The 22200-nt window shown below is 36.8% G+C and overlaps 1 protein-coding gene across 1 annotated transcript; it reads left to right on the top strand.

Annotated features, from left to right (window-relative positions):
• The first annotated feature begins 15400 nt into the window (after nucleotides 1–15400).
• LOC110091843 (subtilisin-like protease SBT1.7) lies at nucleotides 15401–17599 on the top strand. Its single transcript, XM_020816094.2, has one exon. The coding sequence runs from the start codon at nucleotides 15401–15403 to the stop codon at nucleotides 17597–17599; it is 2199 nt and encodes a 732-aa protein (XP_020671753.2).
• Nucleotides 17600–22200: the final 4601 nt, after the last annotated feature.

Raw genomic sequence — 22200 nt, 5'->3', positions numbered from 1 at the left:
CCTGGCGGCGGAGTTACGACGGGAACGCGTGATGGGAGCACCGGTTACCGAAAACATTCCCAGGCCAATGAGGTTCGTTACTCCACCGATTAGGCAGAGGGGTCGTGGGTTCCGCGAGCATAGGCGAATGCCGATCCTTCAGGAGTTGTCCGACTCTAAAGAGGATGGAAGAAATTATATCCCAGATGACTTCCCTGAGTCGGAAGGGGATAATGAGGCACTACAGTTTCGGAGACCATTGGGTTATGAGCGCCCTCGCAGCGAATTTCGGGCAAAGCTTGACATACCGTTCTTTGAAGGTCGTTTGCACATCGAGGACTATCTCGATTGGGAGAGAGCCGTGGAGAATTTTTTTGAATATATGGAAATAGAACCAGAAAAACAAGTCAAGTATGTGGCCTGTAGGCTCCGAGGCGGTGCAAGTGCATGGTGGTCTCAGTTGGTGCAGTCTCGTAGAAGAGAGGGTCGAGGCGCCGTACGTAGCTGGAGAAGGATGAAGCAACTATTGAGGAAGCACTTCCTCCCTACTGATTATGAGCAATTGCTCTACTTGAAGTACCAACATTGCACTCAAGGTGCTCGCTCTGTGAGCGATTATACCGAAGAGTTCTATAGATTGTGTGCCCGGAATGATCTCCATGAGTCGACCAATCAGTTGGTGGCTCGCTATGTGGGCGGTCTTAAGGACGCCATTCGTGACAAGCTGGAACTTAATTCGGTTTGGTCATTGTCGGAAGCCGTTAATTTCGCACTTAAGGCCGAACTACAGTTAGAAAGGCAATCACGTAGTCACCAGTCCCGGCGGCAGTACATGGAGCCGAGCTTTGGGTCCAATCGTCAAGAGGTACCAACCACCATAAAGGCCCCAGCTCAGCCCGAAAATAATCCATCCAGTATTCATGTTCGGTTGAATGCAGAACCTAAATTTCAGCCCAAGACTACAGCACCTGCTAGGGAAAATCCTTACGCGCGACCTCAAACCATCAAGTGCTTTCGTTGTTTTCAAGTTGGGCACAAATCTAATGTCTGCCCAAACCGCCAACAACTACAGCTACTCGAGGCTGAAGAGGAGCAGCAGGGAACCTTAGAAGACTTTGTACAGACTGACGTGGAAGATGTTGAGGGGGATATAGGAGAACCATTGATCTGTGTTCTCGAGAAACTTTTGCTGGCACCAAGAAAGCCTAGCAGCTCGCAACGTCATGCTATCTTTCGCACGAGGTGCACCGTTAATGGCAAGGTATGTAATTTACTGATAGATAGTGGGAGCAGTGAGAATATTGTCTCTCGTGCGGATGTGCAGGCCCTGAATCTCAAAACGACAAAGCATCCACAACCATACAAGATAAGTTGGGTAAAGAAGGGAATGGACATTGTGGTGTCCGAAATGTGCAAAATTGTGTTTTCTATAGGCAAAAATTACACATGTGAAGTACTCTGTGATGTCTTAGACATGGATGTGTGTCATCTAATTTTGGGCCGGCCATGGCAATTTGATGTTGGCGCAAATTATGACGGGAGGGCCAACACATATTCATTTGATTGGAAAGGGAAGAAGCTAAGGTTGATCTCTCAGCCGTCCAATTGTCAAACCATAGAGTCGGAGGCCAAAACAACTTTGAACTTAGTTACATGTAATGATCTTTTATCCACTTGGAGTCAACATTCACTAATGTTTGGCTTGTTGGTTCAAGAACAATCTTCAGAGAGGATGCCACAGGAGCAGAACTTAGAAGTTGAGGAGTTATTGTTGAAGTTCCAGGATGTGTTAACTGAAGCCTTGCCACCGACACTTCCACCTCTGCGTGCCTTACAATATCAAATTGATTTCCATGCCGGGGCAGTACTTCCGAACTTACCGCATTACAGGCTATGTCCAAAGGAGCAGCAAGTTTTGCAATAGTTAGTGGAGGAATTGCTTCAGAAGAAATTCATTCAACCGAGCATAAGCCCTTGTGCTGTGCCGGCATTACTGGTACCAAAAAAAGATGGAAGTTGGCGCATGTGCGTAGATAGCCGTGCTATCAATAAGATTACCATGAAATTTAGATTTCCGGTTCCTAGAGTTGATGAATTATTGGAAAAGCTGACTAGTGCCACCATATTTTCAAAATTGGATCTTCGGAGCGGCTATCACCAAATCAGGATACGTCCCGGCGACGAGTGGAAGACTGCTTTCAAGACTCTTCACGGTCTATATGAGTGGAAAGTAATGCCTTTTGGCTTGTGCAATGCCCCTTCAACATTCATGAGGTTAATGACAGAAATTCTCAAACCATTCCTCAACAAGTTTTGTGTTGCTTATTTCGACGATATCCTTATTTATAGTGAATCGATGAAGGATCACCTTACTCATCTCTCTCTCATTTTGGAGGCCTTGAGACAGAATCAGCTTTATTTAAATCCTTCAAAATGTGAGTTTGCTGTTTCAAAAGTATATTTCCTTGGATTTATACTATCGTCGCAAGGTGTCCATGTTGACCCAAAGAAGATAGCTGCCATTGTGAACTGGAGAACACCAAGGTCTTTTTTTGATGTACGAAGCTTCCACGGACTTGCCAACTTCTATCGCCGCTTCATCCGAGAATTTAGCAACATTATGGCGCCCATCACAAGCTGCTTAAAGCTCAAACAGTTTAAATGGGAAGATGAACAGCAACGCAGTTTTGAAGCTATCAAAACTGCTTTGACTACGGCTCCTGTCTTAGCTCTTCCGAACTTTGAGAAGCCCTTTCATGTAGACACAGATGCCTCGTCCATAGGCATCGGCGCCGTTTTGAGCCAAGAAGGGCGACCAATTGAATTCTTCAGCGAGAAATTAAGTGAAGCACGTCAAAATTGGACAGTTTATGAACAAGAGCTTTATGCTGTTGTAAGGGCGTTAAAACAATGGGAGCACTACTTATTAAATCAGGATTTTATTTTATGTAGTGATCATAAAGCATTACAGTACATCAACAGTCAGAAAAATATCAACCGGATGCATACTCGTTGGCTGTTGTACCTACAGAGATTCTCCTTTGTTTTGAAGCATAAATCAGGGTCTCATAACACTGTTGCAGATGCTCTTAGCCGGAATTGTCCTCAGACTAAACTCTCACTCCTCACGCAACTCCAAACCGAAGTCACCGGACTTGAATGTCTAAAGGATTTATATGCTGGTGATGATGACTTCGGTACTATCTGGAAGGAATGCTTAACAAACAATTCTGCTTCAGATTTCACTATAAGGCATGGATATTTGTTCAAGAACAATCAGCTCTGCATTCCAGATTCGTCTTGGAGACCACAATTGATCAAAGAAGTGCATTGCTGCGGATTGGCGGCACATGTGGGCAGGAGCAACACGTTAGCACAGCTACAAGCAAGATTCTTTTGGCCTCGCCTCCGTCGAGATGTGATGAGGTTTGTAGAACGATGCTCAGTGTGCCAGAGTTTTAAGAATGGCGGAACAAATCAGGGACTTTACCTTCCATTACCTGTACCGGAGACCATTTGGGAGGACTTGAGCTTGGATTTTGTACTGGGATTGCCTCGCACTCGTCGGGGAAATGATTCAATTATGGTCGTTGTGGACAGGTTTTCAAAAATGGCCCATTTCATTGCATGCAAGAAGACCTTCGACGCTCTCAATATTGCCCGCCTATTTTTTGGCAAAATTGTGCGTCTTCATGGCATTCCACGCAGCCTCACGTCGGACCGAGATGTGAAGTTTATCAGCAATTTCTGGGGAGAATTATGGAAGCGACTACACACTGAAATCAAACTCAGTTTGGCATACCATCCGCAAACCGACGGTCAAACCGAGGTAGTAAATCGCACACTTGGAAATATGCTTAGATGTTTAGTCCAAGACCATCCTAAAGTGTGGGATGAAATGTTGGGGCAAGCGGAGTTTGCATACAACAGCATGCCGAATCGTTCTACCGGACAATGCCCCTTCAAAGTGGTGTACACTAAACCACCCAATCACACTGTTGATATCGCTGTGCTACCTCAGTGCAAAAGTCGAGCAGCTAGCACACTTGCTGATCAATTCTCCACCATGCTCCAAGATGTTCGCCAAAGAATTATGGAATCAAATGCTCGCTACAAATTGACTGCAGACAAACACCGGCGTGCTAAGAGCTTTCAACCTGGAGATCTAGTGATGGTCCGACTTAGGCGGGAACGGTTTGCACCCGGGACCTATTCCAAATTAAGTCGCCGAAAGATTGGGCCAATACCGATCCTTAAACAAATCAATGCAAACGCGTATGTAGTGGATTTACCGGCAGAGTTCAATACTTCATCCACATTCAACATAGCGGATCTCTCCACTTATCATCCTCCCGATCAAGCTCCCACTAACATTTCCTCGACGGACTCGGGCTCCATTGACAGCGGGGGAGAATGATGCGGTGCATCATAGTGATCTTAACTATAGTTTATTTTATTATTTTAATATGCCGTTATGTAGTATTTTCTTCCACTACTTTAGTTGCTCTTTTAGGTAGTGATAGTACAGGTTATCCTTTTTGGTTGCTATAACCATTTTCAGCATGGGGTTTTGGCACCCATGACAGTAGCCTTTATCCTCTCCGACTAGGAGGAGGACGATAGTTTTTGAATCTTCTAAGACTTTACAAGTGATTATACCAGTTCTCTGTTTTATCTTTTTGCTATAACCTGCTTCCTCCTTAGCATACCTCATCAGATAAGTCTTATGATATGTCATTTTATGAAATTTAAATTCAAGAGCAAATGGTTCCAAACATCAACTCGAGTACATTCTCTCTCCATTAGATACACAACATTTCTCTCTCTCTATCTTCCTCTATCCTCTACACAAAATTTCTATTACAATGATATCAAAGCAAGTTTTATGGGAAGTTGGTGAACATCATGAACCTCTTAGTGAATCTGTCTCATTAAGGAAAATGATGAAAATTGAAGCATTTGAATGAAGGTCTTGTTTGGCTCATAAGGGGAGGTAGTAGAAACTTAATTGATAAACCGAGTTGCAAGATGGAGTAAGATTATCGGCAACTCAAATGAACTCCATGCATGGAGAAATGTAGTAAGAATGATCACACGGCAATCTTTTTCATTGAGCTTAAAAAAAAATCTAACTAACAATTAGTTTAAAAAAAAATCTAACTAACAATTAGTTTAAAAAAAAATCTAACTAACAATTAGTTTAAAAAAAAATCTAACTAACAATTAGTTTAAAAAAAAATCTAACTAACAATTAGTTTAAAAAAAAATCTAACTAACAATTAGTTTAAAAAAAAATCTAACTAACAATTAGATTATACATGCATGGAGAAATAGTTTTAGTCGATAATCTTTGAATGTACAATATCATTTAAAAAAAAAAAATCTAACTAACAATTATATATTAAAAATCAAACTATAAAAAATAGCTAAATTAAGTAATTAATTCATATCACAACATAATAAGTATATGTGGCATTTTATTAATTAAGCTCATATGTCTGATACCCATAAGAAAAATGTATTCTATAATAGTTAAGAAAATTATAGTTTGATTTTTAATATATGCATCCTAACTTGTCACAACAATCCATAAGTCATACATTATAAGGCTTTTGCATCAAAGCGACCTAGCATAGATCAACAATGGTGAATGTGAAATTATTATGTGCGGTCACCGGATGCCGTACGGAGGTGAATTTGAACGTGCCACGTCACTATTTTGATGTGCACTGGTATCAGGTACAACTGTGTACCAGGTGACGTGACACATCCTGATTCGTCTCCGCACCATCCGATGATCGCACGTAATAATATATGATGATGAAGGAGTTGTTGTATCTAAATGGATAATTATGACCTATCACAACATCCAAATGAGTTTAAAATCTTGATGTGATTGAGGCCAACTCATATATTGTGATGGCCTATCATGTGAACTAATCTCAAGTATTCATTTACGCTATGGTCTACAACCTTAGCATTGGATTTTTAAAATTAATTTCAAAGATATATTTTGACATTGTAGATAGAGGTTTTAAAATAAATATATATTTATTCATAGTTTTTTTAAAAATAGAAATTAAAAGGTTTAGCCTCCCATATGGATGAAAATAGTTGATTCAATTTAAAAAATTGATTAAGGTGGGATATTGATCTTAGCTTATTTATGTGCCTTGGTAATCATAAGAGATTTGGTTATGATGGCATGATTTTCATTATCAAGTAAATCTTAACCCAATAATGATAGTCAATGTACAATAGCAAGAGGCAAGTTCTAAAGCTAAGGGTGGAACCTGCATAACTGATCTATGCTAACTTAACTCATCCATATGTAAATGCAACAACATTTTGGAAAGTTAGTTGAAACCTTCAACTATTAAGGTTAACGAATTCAAGCATTCTAATGCAGTATAAAAATACAACAAAAAAAGGATTTGAACATTAAGAAAGTTCTCTTAGTGTTTGGAGTGCAAAGGTAATTAGTTTAAGTATAGATAATCTATCCAATAAAAAAGGAATAATTTGAGTATATGTGTAAATCCAAATTAAAAAAGAACCCAACAAGAGGGTATGATTGAATGACAGAATTATTTAGTAAAAAATGCATGACTAAGTTCTGACATAACTTAACCAAAAGGGTATGGCCAAGTCTATAAGAAATTTACTAGAATAACATAAAATTGAAGATATTATAGCCAAAAAGCATGACTAAAGTCAAAAGAGCATTACTATTTCAATGATAGATCTAACCAAAATAATATGATTAGAGTAAAAAATAACGTAATCAAAAGTATATATTCAAATAAAGGAGATACCAAGTTAAAAGAGCAACATTAGATATGTAACGTCCCAGAGTCAATTTTTTTTTTTTCTTAAGTCAAATTTAAAAGAATTGGTTATCTTCTTAATTAGTCAACCAAAGCTTTTATAAAGCATCACGTTAATAAATTTATATCAATGAAATTAACTAACAACTGTATATCTCAAAATATTGCACAATATTCCCAAAATTAATATATAATAGCTAGGAAATAAATATAATTATTACTCTATCATAAACTCCTGACTACAAAATAATAAAAGAATACATATAGATAATTAAAAAAAAAATTGAAGATCTATGGCAATCTCACTCTAACTGCTCTTGACCCCTTCTCTGACTTGAAATACTTATAATAAGCATAAAAGTCTAGCAAATAATCAAAATTCTATCACTACTTTCAATGCAGGGTAAAAGAATCAATATGTATATTTAATACATTAGTACAACCATCTTCAATCTCACCATCATGGCATTTGTTACTCGAGAAGTACTCATAAACCCAATAAAAATGATCAACAACGTCAGTCATGACCGTGAGTTGCAAACCACCTTTCATACTTTTCAAAACATTATAAGATATATGCTAAATGGGTAAGCTAATAACAGTGACACAACTCAAAAAAATCCACACCTATGAACATTAGAGTATGGTCAACTACATTCAAGATATTACTATCAACATACAAATGCATAGAAATCAATCATATCCAAGTTAGCAGCCATAGAAGGATTAATGTCCTCAACACCCATAGCATCAGAATCATTGGCAACAAAGATGTTAATGTCAAGGGGAAAGGGGATAATCTGCGGGTTATTGGTTAAAATCACATTATCAATTGGAACATCCTACTCATTCAAAACCATGTTATCAGAGCCCACTATCAAAATAGAATCATTAGCCACATGATCAGAATCAAATTGAATAGGTTCAGTCTCAACAACCTTCCTCAAATGGGAGTATAAGATGAGACATTTTGATTTTTTGTGACCAAGAGCTTTACAATGAACACAAAAGCTTTGGAAAACTTAAAAAACAATCTTCTAAATATTACCATATTTCTTCAGAGCAAGCCAAACTAAGTCAAGATAATTTTTTTTATGTATAATTCAACAAGAATACGAGCTACCGACGATATGGAACTCAAGATAGTTGAATTATTTGTTTGTTAAAGGAGAATTAGAACATTATAATTTGAAAGCATTATGTGGCTAGCATCAAATTCTTCAACACTTGCCTATCACTGATTTTGTGGTCAAGCTAGGATTCAATTATGTTAGAATGATGATCTTTGTTGACTAGCTCCTCTAAGCTAGAGCTAAAGGATTTGAATTTGATGCTCCACAAGTGATCCTCCAATGTCATGCATAGATGTTCTTTATCAATTGGATTATGTTGTTCATGATTGAGAGATTATTTATCAGATATTTATAAAGTATTTGTAGAATGTTTGGAATATTTATCATAAATATGTCAATTATTATGTGTAGAACATTCAAGATGATATAGTGAATGTTTAATATTGCAGCTTTATAATAAGATCCATGATATTCACAAATTATAAAAAAAAAAGTTCATAGAAGACTTTTTTTTCTTTTGGTTAAAACCACTTATGGGGCCTACGCGTTAATCAAAAATCGATTACAAAGGTTCTAGAAAGACCCTCCAGCTACTACGCTCAGAAGAGTACAATTAAAAAGAAAAAATAAAGCCTATTAGCGGTGGATCCTTTTTCTAATAATACAATAAAGCATAAAATTAAAACCGAGTCTGCAGAGCAGCAGCACCCAAAAATCGAAAGTGAGTGGATTTAACTCATTCGGCATAAACTTCCTGCAAAAACAGAAGGCACAAAAAGAAATGCAAAGGAATAACTAGTAGAGAGAAGTTTGCATACTTTGAGCTCCAAAACTCAGAGATCCAAATAATCCTGCAAAAAACTCTCCAAAAATGGGTATTAGATAAGTAATAATTAAGATGAAATATAGGAGAATGGATCTTAATTCTAAGAATCAGTAACAGAAAGAAACTTGATGGTCTCACGGATATCCAACAAAGCCAAGTAATAGATCTCCTTAGTAACCACTTACTGAAGAACATAAAATGATAGGTTTCATAGAAGACACATAATTTTTCGTGAAAGAAAATATACATGGGAAAAATCATGGATATGGCCTAGCTGAAATTATCCACTTTATAGGCAAAGATTATAGAAGCCAGATCTTCCGGTCGATTTAGATAAAATGTGATAAGAAAGCATTCCGAAACATAGTCTAAGACTTCATTTTGAATGGATTTCTTACTGTTTTGCTTTTTAGAATATGACTATAATTTTAATTTGCTTGTTACTTTTAATCTCTAATAAATTTTATGCTAGTAAGTTATTTTTTATAACAATTTTCAAAAAAAATTGATTTCTTCTCACAACAATATTATAATTAGCTATAAAAGTTTATGCTGTCCTAAACAATTTCTAAATTCACAATTAAAATAATAGTTTCTAAAGAACAGAACTATGATTTACCACGCCGACAGCCAAGTTTAAGGTAACAAAAAATAGAGAGATAATTCAGAATTCGTTAATAAAATAAGAACCTGTAACATTCAGAAATAGTTACTCCAATAACATGCTGCACTGCATGATCCGTTGATGATAGCTACATGGCAACCTCCAGTAGTTTAAAAAGCCTCAATCACCCCACTTTTAAAATGTTTAAAAGCACTTGAATTCAGGGGTAATCGGGAAACATCAATGATCAGAAGTATGTTAATTTTTTGCATTTAATATTCGAATATTTCTAGAATTCAATTTTTAAATATGTTTAGATTCAAAAATCAATTTTTTTTTATTATGAAATCTATAAATATGTTTAGGATTTGGAATTTTTGCGTGCTAAAAAATTTATTGCGATAGAAATATAATTATCAGGTATTAGTTTTTCATGAACATCCAACACAGATAAAAAGATGAAATAGACATCAAAATTTTTATTATAAAAAATTTCAAAGGTGTAACACGATAAAATGATCCACTATTTGAATAGGTTACAAAAGTCTATATATTAGATTACAAAGCACATAAAATAAGTTTGTAATTCTATATATATATATAGATGTGAGAGAATGCAGAAAATATAGCAGCTGGATGGTATTATCAGTTACATTATTAAATAACAGTGGCAAAGTTATGATATGAGAAATTACTAGATTCAGACACCTGACATTCATCCGGATTTCTCTCTGAGTATAATAAATACGTAAAAGTGCAGGCACTCTAGCAGCTGCATTTTTACTGTAGACAAAGAGAAATCCGAATGATTCTTTCTCCAGTGTATGCACCTAATAATTGCCTTATGATAATAGGACGATGACAGGACTCCGACTTGGCATCCGCAAACGTCGTGGGGATCAACTTCGCCGTTGGCTTGACATGGGTAGAATGCCATTTGAAAATAAGCCTTGCCCCTGGCCTCCATAGCACGCAGGAAAACCTATACCCCCTTGATTCAAGCCACCTATGCCCATGCATGCATTCATATTTGGATATCCTGTTAGCTCTGTTGAGGGCATCAGTTGCAAAAAGTGCTCCTTGTCATTGTAAATAGATTTTACCAAGTTTTGTTGGGGATGAGGAGGTGGCAATGCTTTGAAACCTCCAAAAGAAGGTCCATGGAGTTTGGATCCATGGCTGCTATTTGTTCCTGTTGCATAGGTTCATCCATGTTTAAAGTTGGAGTTATCTCTATAAGCAGCCTATGGAATCTCCCGCTTCGTTGTGTTAGGAAGGCTGAGGTTTGAATTGCTATGAAGTGCTGCAATGGAGATCGAAATCTAGTGAATTAAGGAGAGGGGGATTGTAGACGAGCAGGTTATATTGAAGGCTTAGTGTAGGTGATGGAAGTGGAGGAGTATCCAGCGGGTATTTATAAGAAGGTTATCTATCAATAGAGATAGAGTAGCGACGTGGAGAGTTATCCAAAATAGGGGCGTGTTGACGGGGTGTATCTCACATATCCTTATACCGTCTTTTTTTTTCCCTCTCTCTTTTAATTCTAAGATATTAATTAAAAAATGTTCATTTCATTTTTTAAACAAAATTTATAAAATTAGAAGTTTATTGGACAAAGCAATTAACTGACACTAAATTTATTTCTTTCATTTGATTCTACATTTTTAATAGGACAATTTTAAAATGATGCTCGTTATTAATTATTTTGGCAGAAACAAAACCTAGAAATAATGACAGTCGTTTGGTAACCCAACGACTAACATTAACACGGCAAATCTAGTCGGTGGAGGGGTCATATCCCAACCAGGTTGAGAGCCGGGTCGGCAGTTGGCGGAATGGGTCATGGCCATGAGTAACCCTCCCGACGACTAGCGGGGCATGGGAGAACTCGCGCACAATTAGGTTGGCCATGTGTTCAGGTTGATTAGATTTAAGATAGGTCGGATTAGCTTAGAAGATGAAAAATGAATTTTTTTTAAATAAAATTTTTCACTATTTTTAAATTAAATTAATCTCTAGATTTTGATGAATTGGTTATTAAATTTATTTGAAGATGAATATTTTTAAAAAATTTTGGAATGATTTAATAAAATATAATTTACTTATAATTTAATTTATTAATAGGGAAGTCATTTACTATTGAAATGACTTTCATCTTTTCATGTAATTTATCAATTTTACTATAATAAAATTTAGTAATTTAATTTATTAATTTTAATGAAATATAATTTATTAATTTAATTTATTAACAGGCAAGTGATTTCCTTTTTAAAGTAATTGCCCCTTCTTCTAATTTATTAATTGAACTATAAATTATCATCTTCGTCCTCAAATTGTGATTCCTCACCTTCAGTCTCACATATACACCGACGACAAATCTGGCCTCCAACACATGCACATAGAACAACATGATCAACCACAACAATCAAAGAATGCAAGTGAGAAATTCGATGAAATGTCACAGTTTCACCATATGAGTGATGCTTTAATGTGAATTGGAATAATTTAGTCAAAATTAAATGGATCCAGTCTTTAAGAAAGGAAACGACAAGCCTTGGCCAGTCATTTGAAGCGCAAACGACTTGGGCGGACGACCCGACCCATCACCCAACTCCTGACCCGCGACCGATCCATCGCTCCCGCACTGCGATCAAACCCATCCATTTGAGCCCAGGACTCAACTCACCCCACCTACGCCTAAACGCAAATTCCCGACTAGCTAGACCCTCTGCCATATGAATTTGCCCCGTCAGAATCAGTCATTGGGTTACCAAACAACATGCATCATTTTTATTTTTATTTTTTTATTTTGTTTTCGCTGAAATAATTAGCAACAAACATCATTTTAAAAGTTCATCATTTTTAAAATATATCTACATTTTTTTTGGGGATAAATATATCTACATTTAAAATTTTATTTCTTAGTTGTTCCACATTACGAAAAATGTTTTGATTGTATTTAAATTATAAGGTTTGATAAACATTTAATTCTATAATTTAGAATCACATTTGGGATCTAGAATGTAATTTAAATCCACCATCTTAGGCTTTGTTTGAGACCCCTTTGTTATTGATTTAATTTTTATATGACAACCATAATTTTTATTTGGCCTTTGCTTTTTTACCTACTTCCCAAAAATTTTGTGCTAGGTAACTTCTTTCTACAATAGCTTTAAAAAATTTACTTTTTGAACAACAATTTCATTACCACATTTACAAAAAATAGCAGCTACCCCAAATGAACCCTTAGGGTCTATTTGGATTAGGTTTCTTGTTGCTTTACTTTTCAAATAACAAACATAATTTTATTTAATGTGGTGGAAAACTACTTTGTATAAGTTATTTTCCCAACAATAACTTTATAATCAACTTTATAATATGGGCTCCGAAAATTCCATTGATGCTTCCCGCCCTCTCTGTGCCATCAATCTCTTTTTCTTTTAAGTCTGATTAAGATGGCATAGAGTTTTATCGATATTAGGTTCCGGGTAAATTTTCAGAAGGCATATTAGGTTTTAGATAAGACACTACCCAAAGATTTCACCCTCATTTTGTGAGGACTTTATGATCTGAGTTCTGGTTTCCTATAGGCGCAAGCCCCTATAGTTAATAACCACTCCTGATAATGAGAAAGAACTTTCGATTAAGGCTAGTTGGTAAAGAGGTTACATAGGTTGTAAATACAGTGTATACTATCAATAATTTTAGGGTTTATATTTGATATATGAAATTTGTGATTTGGAATTTATCATCATAAACTTAAAATTGGTAGTGGGGGGAATGAAGACGAGCCCGATTAAGATCCCATGATTCTGTCGTATCGAGCTGTCATGTTCCCTGGTCTATTTAATCAGAGAAGGTAGTCGACCCAACTTGACAGAAGGTATCTTATCGGCAGTCATTGGTTGCTTCGTCCAACAATACCTTGTAGACCGGGGTTGGTGTTTGTCTAAGGAATATATCTAAATCTATCTTAGCTCACAGAGGGCTTTGTGCCTATCAGATATACCCTATGATTCATAACTCAAGGGTTTGAAGCCTTTATGGAACATACGGGTTTTAGCCATGATCGTAATATAATGATGTCATTTTACGGCAAAACCATCCGATCAGAGGGCATGTGTCACGTCTCTGCTGGCAAGAGACTATTTGGTGATGAATCATCTTGATGTGATTGTCAACACCATTCCAAATTCATAGGAGTTCGCAGCCAGCTGTGGTGTCACTTATGCCAAGTATTTGACATGAATAATTTTATAAACTAGTGTTATATAATCATCCTTTATATATACTTTTACTATTTGTTCGTTCAAACACTCTCTTCGCTTAAGAATTTGTTTAACAGCTTTACTCAGTTATGTTATTTCTATAGGATCTTATTATTGTACTCTGTAAGAAATATAACAGAATAAGAATAGCAGAATTGGAAGTATATGAAAAAATTACCATTGCTTCTCGTTTTGTAAGCCTATCCTGATGATCATATCGAAGAAGCTTGTCAGGAAAATATATTGCCTGCATTAATTTCTAGAATTTGGGAATAATTTTCAATGAAAGTATTCCATGGGAAAATTTCACCTTGGCACAGAAAAAAATTCAAAGGTAGGGCTTACAACCTCTGGAGATACCAAATGCTGGTTCTCAGTATTAATAAATTTAGACCATGCTTTCCCGTTGTGCCTACAAGCAAGGAGATCATAAAAAATTTGAAATGAAAAGAGGAAGAATGGTATTGGAGATAACTTTAGAGGGAGAAACCAACCGAGGCCAATTTGCGGGATTGTTCAAATAATTTTGAGGGAGGAAACGTGGAGTCGCTCGATTGTGGTTGGTGGTCGTCGCTAAAGAGCAAAAACTAGGGCAAATGGGAGTAGGGAAATTGAGAGCAACCGTGTGCTTGAGACGGTGAGATCATGAGAGTCGGAAGTGTAGGTAATGTATAGTTTTATTTAAATAAGAAATTTTTAAAATTTAAATAATGAAGTATAGGTAAAACCCTGCAAGGGGGTGTTGTCCCCATGGACCCTCGACATATTTGCAAAGCGTACGACGGTCAAGAATATGAATAAACAGGGGTCGAGCCAAATTCAAGGGAACTCTAACATACATCCGGTAAAAATTGAATGATTAATCAATTACATCATTTTGATTTTATTTTGCAAACAAATCATCCATACTTCAACCTAAATTTTATTTATAAAAAAATTGCCATTATATATAATGTTAATGATATTTTTAAAATGTATAATGTACTCAAGTAAAAAAGAATTATTAGTCACTAAAATGACATATATATATATATATATATATATATATATTCACTCAATTATTTAAAAAAAATCAGATATTATACCCATTCATGATAGATTACACATAATCAGAAATGAAAATCAAATTAAAATATTTCAAATGAATATTAGTTATAATTCATGATTAACAGAATAGCATGCAGGCATGTAATTTGAAATGCACGAAAAATATTACTGTATTGAAGCTTTTGAATTTGCTTTAAGAAATAGTGATTGATCCTTGAAGCACTTAATTGCATCTTTACACCTCGTTTGGCACGTTTTTTTTTTATTTCTTAAAATAAAATTTTAGTATAAAAATTTTAATTTTTTATCAAAATTATATTTTAAAAAACAATAAAAAAGTCGCCCCAAACTAAATCTCAACCTCCTCAAAAACAATTTTTGCAGAAGATAAGCATTTAACGCACCATCTTTTATACAACCTGGAACCTTCCTACATTTACTACGTACTTAATTCCCTATTGCATGTTTACAAAATGTAGCACAATGTAAAGTGACATCGTGTGGCACTTGATAGATTTAATGTTCTCCTCAATGTGAAAAATAGTTATTTCCCCAAAAAAAAAAAAGTGAAAAATAGTTAGTAATTTTTTCCTAGTATGGTAGTTTATCATTTCCTGTACAGACATTAATTGAAAGTACTGAACAGAAAACGACATACCTCGTACAATCAAACAATTAGATCAGTATTGCTTCCTGCTTATTTCTCTTATATAGTTCCAAGATCATTCATGCTTTCTTCGCATTGCATATACAGAATACTGTTTTCTTTGCCCTCTATGGATGTCTCCTTCTCTACCGCAAGCTTTATTCCACTCTTATTCTTCTTTAGCATTGCTTCTTTTCTCCTAGTTCATGGACAGCTTCTGTTGCCCATTACAGACACCATTGACATTCAGCATCATAAGGTCCATATCGTTCATGTTCAAAAGCCAACAGTAAAAAAGTTCCAGCTCTTCAAACATAGAAAAAGTTGGTACCAGTCTTTCTTGCCTAATGACACGCTCTTTTCCGGCGAGCCACGCTTGGTCTATGCTTATCGCCAAGTGATCACGGGATTTGCTGCTTGGCTTACCCAAGAAGAGTTGAAGTCCATTGAATCGATGGATGGGTTTCTCCTGGCTCACCAAGATGCCACCCTCCAGCAACGTACGACATACACCCCAAAATTCCTCGGACTTGATAGGGCGCAGGGCATGTGGTATGATTCCGGGTATGGCCAAGGTCAAATCATTGCTGTCATTGATGACGGGGTGAAGCCCACCCACCCTTCCTTTGGCGACCATGCCATGCCGCCGCCTCCAGCCAAATGGAATGGCACTTGCTACTGGGGCCCACCGATCTGTAACAACAAACTAATAGGGGCAAAGGGGTTCAGAGGTGGGAGCTCAATCACACCACTAGACGATAATGGTCATGGCTCCCACTGTGCAAGTATTGCAGCCGGTAACTTTGTCGATGATGCCAATGTCCTTGGCCAAGCTCGTGGCACAGCTGCTGGTATTGCATCGAAGGCCCACCTCGCCATCTATAAGATAACCAGTGCAAGCGACTTGCTTAAATCCATGGATGAGGCCATTCGCAACCATGTTGACGTTATATCCATTTCCCAAGGCGACCGCTTACCAGACTTTCATGTGAACAGTATTGTAATTGGCTCATTTGCAGCAATCACAAAGGATATCGTCACTTGCGCGGCTGCACCAAATGACCCACGCGTAAGTAGCATTGATAATGATGCCCCCTGGATCATAACCATTGGCGCAGCCTCCACTGATAGAAGAATAACAGCCACTGTTAAGCTTGGCGATGGACGAGAATTCAACGGTGAATCAGCCTATCAGCCTAGCAATTATAGCTCACCGCAACTACCGTTAGTGATAGGCTTTCCCAATGTGAAAGGAAAGATGGTACTTGAAGACTCAGGAGAAAACAATACTAAAACGGGCATTCATGTCCTACAACATGGAGGGAAGGCATTGGTTGTCATGGGTTTCCTTGGAAACACAACAATCGCACAACCTCATGTGCTCCCAGCTACGTATGTTAATGATTATGCAGCAGAACAACTTACAAACTACGCAACCTCTACATCTAATCCGACGGCCGCACTTATCTTTAAAGGTACACAATTTGGTGTCCAGGCCTCACCAGCTGTTGCCGCATTTTCAGGTCGAGGCCCTAGCCTTCGTAATGGGGGCATCATAAAGCCAAATGTAATAGCGCCAGGTGTTAACATCCTTGCAGCATGGCCATTTGAGATTGGCTTAAACCACACAGGCACACATTTCACATTCAATTTTGAAAGCGGCACCTCTATGGCCACACCACATGTAGCTGGTCTTGTTGCTCTTCTCAAGAGCAACCATCCTACATGGTCAGCTGCAGCAATCAATTCGGCAATCATGACAACCGCTAGCACTACTGATAAAGATGGGAAACCTATGTCAGATCAAGCTGATGGGAAGAAAGCCAAAGTCTTTGCTACAGGATCAGGTTTTATAGACCCAGAGGCAGCTAACAATCCGGGTCTCATATATGATATCCAACCCCATGATTACATTCGTTACCTCTGTGGCTTGGGCCTGTTTGATGATAAGAAAGTTAGTGCCATAGTTCGGGGAAAGATAACTTGCTCTACCATTCGTAGCATCAAAGCAGATGAACTAAACTATCCTTCCATAGGAGTGTCTCTTAGTGCTAACTCTGCACCAAAAATTGTGAGTAGAACAGTGACAAATGTTGGAGATGCTGGTACTACCTACACTGTGGATTTTGAAGACCCGAAAGGTGTCAATATTATGGTTTCTCCAGCAGTCCTTCGTTTCAACAAAGTTGGGGAGACGAAGAGTTTTAACGTCACGCTAAGCTTTAAAAGCGTTCCCTTGCCAGCTGGTGAAGTTTCAGAAGGGAAATTATCATGGGTTTCTGGCAAATACCTTGCGAGGATTCCAATCGCAGTCACATTCATCAAATAAATCACATTCTTCCAGCATATTTCTTTCTATAGATTAATAGAAATATAAATAAAAAATTAATTAGCTAATCAAGGTCATGGAGTACTTAGAAAAATCTATATTATTATGGGATTATCTATAATAAGTTATATGACAGTAAGTAATTGAAAATTATATTTAAAAAATCTAAAATCCTTCATGTACTATTAGGCATAGAAAATTATACATAAAGCTTGTTGTTGAAGTTTATTATTTAGAATAAGCTCGATTCTAGTTGGATCTAGAATTCGTCGAGTACTTGTATTTATAAGTCTTATTATATGTCATTCTCTACAATTAAAATTCAAGAGCCAATGGATCCAAATTAGCTCGACTGCATTCTCTCTCCATCAGTTACACAAAACTTCTCTCACTTTCTTCCGTTATCCTCTACACAAAATTTCAATTAAAGTAATATAAAAGAAAGATTTATGGGAAGATGGTGAGCATCATGAACCTCTTAATGACTGTCTCATTAAGGACAATGATGAAAATTGAAGTATTCAAATGGTGTTGTTTTGCTCATAAGATAATTGAGAGGTAGTAGAAAATTGATATATCGAGTTGTAAGATGGAGTAACATTATCAGCAAATCAAATTAAAGAAATCGATGGAGAAAAGTAGAAAGATTTACCACAAGGCAATCTTTTTCACATAAAGTCATAGATAAAGCTAATTTAAAAAAGTACTATTGATAAAAAAAGGCAATCATATAAGGGTATTCTTCTCCTACTAAAATAGAAAAAAAAAAAAACAACTTAGCTCTAAAAATTATAACCCAATACTAAATCTATACATAAAATTATTGCATTATAGAATATTTGCAACGGTACAGAGATATAAAGCTTAGTGTCCTAGCTTTATACGAAGATCCAACACACATACAAATAAAGAGAGAGGGGTGTGAGATTCATAAGAGATACTAGAGTTTTAACGTGGAAACCACTGAAAAAGTGGGAAAACCATGGGGTCTGGCCCAGTTTGAATGAATCAAATAGTGTTTATTGTTGATTACAAATGAGGCCCTTCCATGAGAGGAATGTCTTTGCTTGATGTTGTAAATATACATCATATAGATCACATTACAAGGACTTAGTTGGAAGAATCTAGTAATATGAGAATTATTCTCACGAGAGCATGGGCCTGTTCATTTGGCCGACATGATCATAGTCGGGCAACGGTAGTCGGAAGGACAATAATTACGTTCTACGGTAAGAATGGTACAAGAGAGAATAGAGGCTTGTATTATTTTCTTGAGTGTGCAATTTTCTATTTTTTATTTTTATTGTTGTGTGGGTTACCCAATATTATTTTCTTGTTGCTAAACTTATGAATTTGTTAGATAAGCTATGAAGCATGGATAATCTAATGCACATAAAAAACTAATTAATTATCTTGGAATACTTATATTTTCTTGTACTAGTGTTCATGTAAAACACATGTCGAACAAAGACACAGCTCCGACACGCCCAACAAATGTTTGACACTTTTGAAATTATGCCGAAGCCATTTATGTGTAAAATTAAATTTTGACATGAGTCGAAAATGATTTGTGCATTAGCACAATTGCAAGACACAGGCACATAAAAGAAATAAAATTGTGCAAATTTTAAAATTGTAGGGCAACAAAGGATAATTTAAAAAGATACTTATGTGCCCTATCCAATCTCGTGCCCTAGGCATTCCTATATCCTTATCTTCTTTTGCAACGATGAGGATGAAACTCACAGTGACCATCTCAACAGAAACGATCATGCGCATCACCGCCTCTTCTTCTATGATTGTGTGTACATCCCTGCCAATCTTTCATGACATGATAGTTTTTATACATATCCTCATCCAATATAAACGCTGGCCTTTTTTTGCTTATGGATAATTTATTCATAGTAATGTTAGAAATTTGATGACAAATTTGAAGAACATATCATGTTGTTTCTTTTAATTTTTAAAGCCTGCCTTCAAAATCTTATTTAAAAGTTTCACAAATTTTCTTAAAATTCCACCAACACTCGATTATAGGAAAGTTATTATTTTGATCAATAAATAGAGAAGGGTGCGATAATTATAAGAGACACCAAGATTTTTATGTGGAAAACCCTGAAATGAAGAAAAACCACAGGGTCTGGCCTAGTTCAAATAATTTTACTAGTGTTTGTAGTTGATTAAAAATGGTGACCTTCCCCAGAGGGAAGGCATTGGCTCAATGTATCATATATAGCACATTACAAAGTTGGGGTTGGAAGAATCCAATAAAAAGGGAGTCATTCCCAAGTGAATGTTGGTCTGTTCATTTCATTGGCAGGGCTGTATTTGAGCAATGGAGATCAGAAGGACTGCAGTCGGTGGGCAATGAGGGTTGGAGAGAATGAAGCCAGTGGGTGACGGTGGTCGGAGGGACCTTAGTTGATATGTGACGGAGGTTGGAGGGATCATAATTGGCAGGCGATGGAGGTTGAAGGGACTATAGTTTGTGGGTGACGGTGGTCAGAGGGACTATAGATGATGGGCAACGGAGGTTGAGGGACTGTAGAAGGAAAGCGGTAGTGGTCGAAGGGACCGCAGTAGATGAGCTGGGGAGATTTAAGGGACTATAGTATGTGAGTGACGAAGGTACTTAAAGGAACTATAGTCGACACGTGATGGTGGTCAAAGTAATTGTATTCGATAGGCAACGGTGGTCGAGGAACCATAGTCGACGGGCAACGAATGTTAGAAGTATCATAGTCGTCAGGCGATAATAGTCGAATTAAAAGTACTTGGTGGGCGACATTAGTCAAAAGGATCATTGTTGGCAAGCGACGGAGGTCACAGGGTCGACGGGTGACGTTGGTTGGAGGGACCGTAGTCGGCGTACGATGGAGGTCGAAGGGATTATAGTTGGTTGGTGATGATGGACAGAGATACCATAGCCTACATGTGATGGTGGTCAGAGGGATCGTAGCCTATTGGCGACAGTGGTCAGAGGGACCGTGGTTTGCGGGTGATGGTGGTCAGAAGGATCATAGTCTATGGGCATCGGTGGTCTGAGGGATCGTAATTGGCAGGTGGCAAAAGTCGACGTCTAGACGGCGATCTGAAGATGGTTGAGCTAAAGTTCAACGGTGGTCAGCAGCAAGGTGGAAGTTGAGCAGAGGTCAGCAGACAGGAGGTAGTTCGAAAGCCGAACAGTGGTCCGACAATGATCGACGGTGGCTCGCCGGTAGTGGTGTTGGAGCTCTTGAAGCCTCAGAGCTCTCTCTAATCTCAAGCCATAAGATTCCTCTCATGTAGAGAGTGAAAGTCTATTTTTAGATTTTTGAGAGTGGCATACCCCATAAATATGATGAAGATCATGGCAGGTTCTGAGTACTCCATCATATGGCCCGTATTGCATGGTTCCCCGGATTACATTATATTTTTTAAGTGTTTAAGTGCCTTAATGATGTTAGAATTTTGCGATCTTGAGCTTGTTGGATTCGTCTCGTTGAGCCGTTTGATTCAACTATAAGCATGCCATATATGGATATCAGTTTATCATCCAATCTAGAGCTGCAAGCAAACCAAGTGTTTGATGAGCTACTCGTTGCTCGATTCAATTAAAGCTTGTTTGTGATCGTTTAACTAACTAAACAAACAAACTTGAACAACATTTTTAATACTCGATCCTTAAATAAACAAGCTTGAACACTGATGTGTTCGATTCATTTATGTTCATGAACAACATTATTTAAAACTTGTGAACATGCTAGACATTAAGCTCGATTGGTGTTTGATTCAAACTCGTAAATAAGCTCAATAAAAGCTCGATTAATATTTAATTATAAAATTGATGAATATACATAATATTAATATTTTAATTTAAAATAACATAATGATATAGTTATTTTTAATTAATAAATTTTAAAAGTAATTAAATATTATAATATACATTATAGTTTTAATTTTCTTACAACTGCTAATTTATTATATTACATCGTTCGATCTTGCTCATTTGATAGCTCAAGAATACTGATTAGATTTGTTCATGAACATACTTGTTTGATAGTTTAAACAAATTAACTAAATATGTACATGATTAATGATTGTTTGTTTAAAGCTTGATAAACATTAAACGAATTGAATATGAACCAAACATGAACACCATTAATTTAAACTTACCAAACATAAACACAAAGAATAAAGCTCGAATCAAACACAAACCGAACTTGAACAAGCTAATAAAAAACGAACTCAAACATGAACACTCACATACTCGGCTCAGTTTGATTCGTTTGCAGCACTAATCCAATCAATACTTTGAGCCCTCCAAATATGCTTCAGACTCTTAATTCAGACCCATTTGGCCTCGGATTGGATCGATTTTGGTGTCATTGGGTTCATCTCTTCGATACGTTCAATTTGGATAAGTTTACTGAAATTAGAGTTTGGATTGTCCCAAATTTAATTTTTAAAAATTTACAATAAATATGCCTCGAGATTGATGCCCGATGAAAGATATATATAGTCTATATAAGTGAGCTCTTTAACAAGTTAAACAGGTTTGAAGCATCCCTTTATGTATTACTTATATCAAGATATCAAGCCATGATTCAAGAACTTAGAAA

This window comes from Dendrobium catenatum, unplaced genomic scaffold (assembly GCF_001605985.2).
Source record: "Dendrobium catenatum unplaced genomic scaffold, ASM160598v2 fragScaff_scaffold_1394, whole genome shotgun sequence".
Classification (NCBI taxonomy): Eukaryota; Viridiplantae; Streptophyta; class Magnoliopsida; order Asparagales; family Orchidaceae; genus Dendrobium; species Dendrobium catenatum.
Note: the sequence above shows the minus strand (reverse complement) of the source record. Positions and strands in the feature narration are given on the sequence as shown.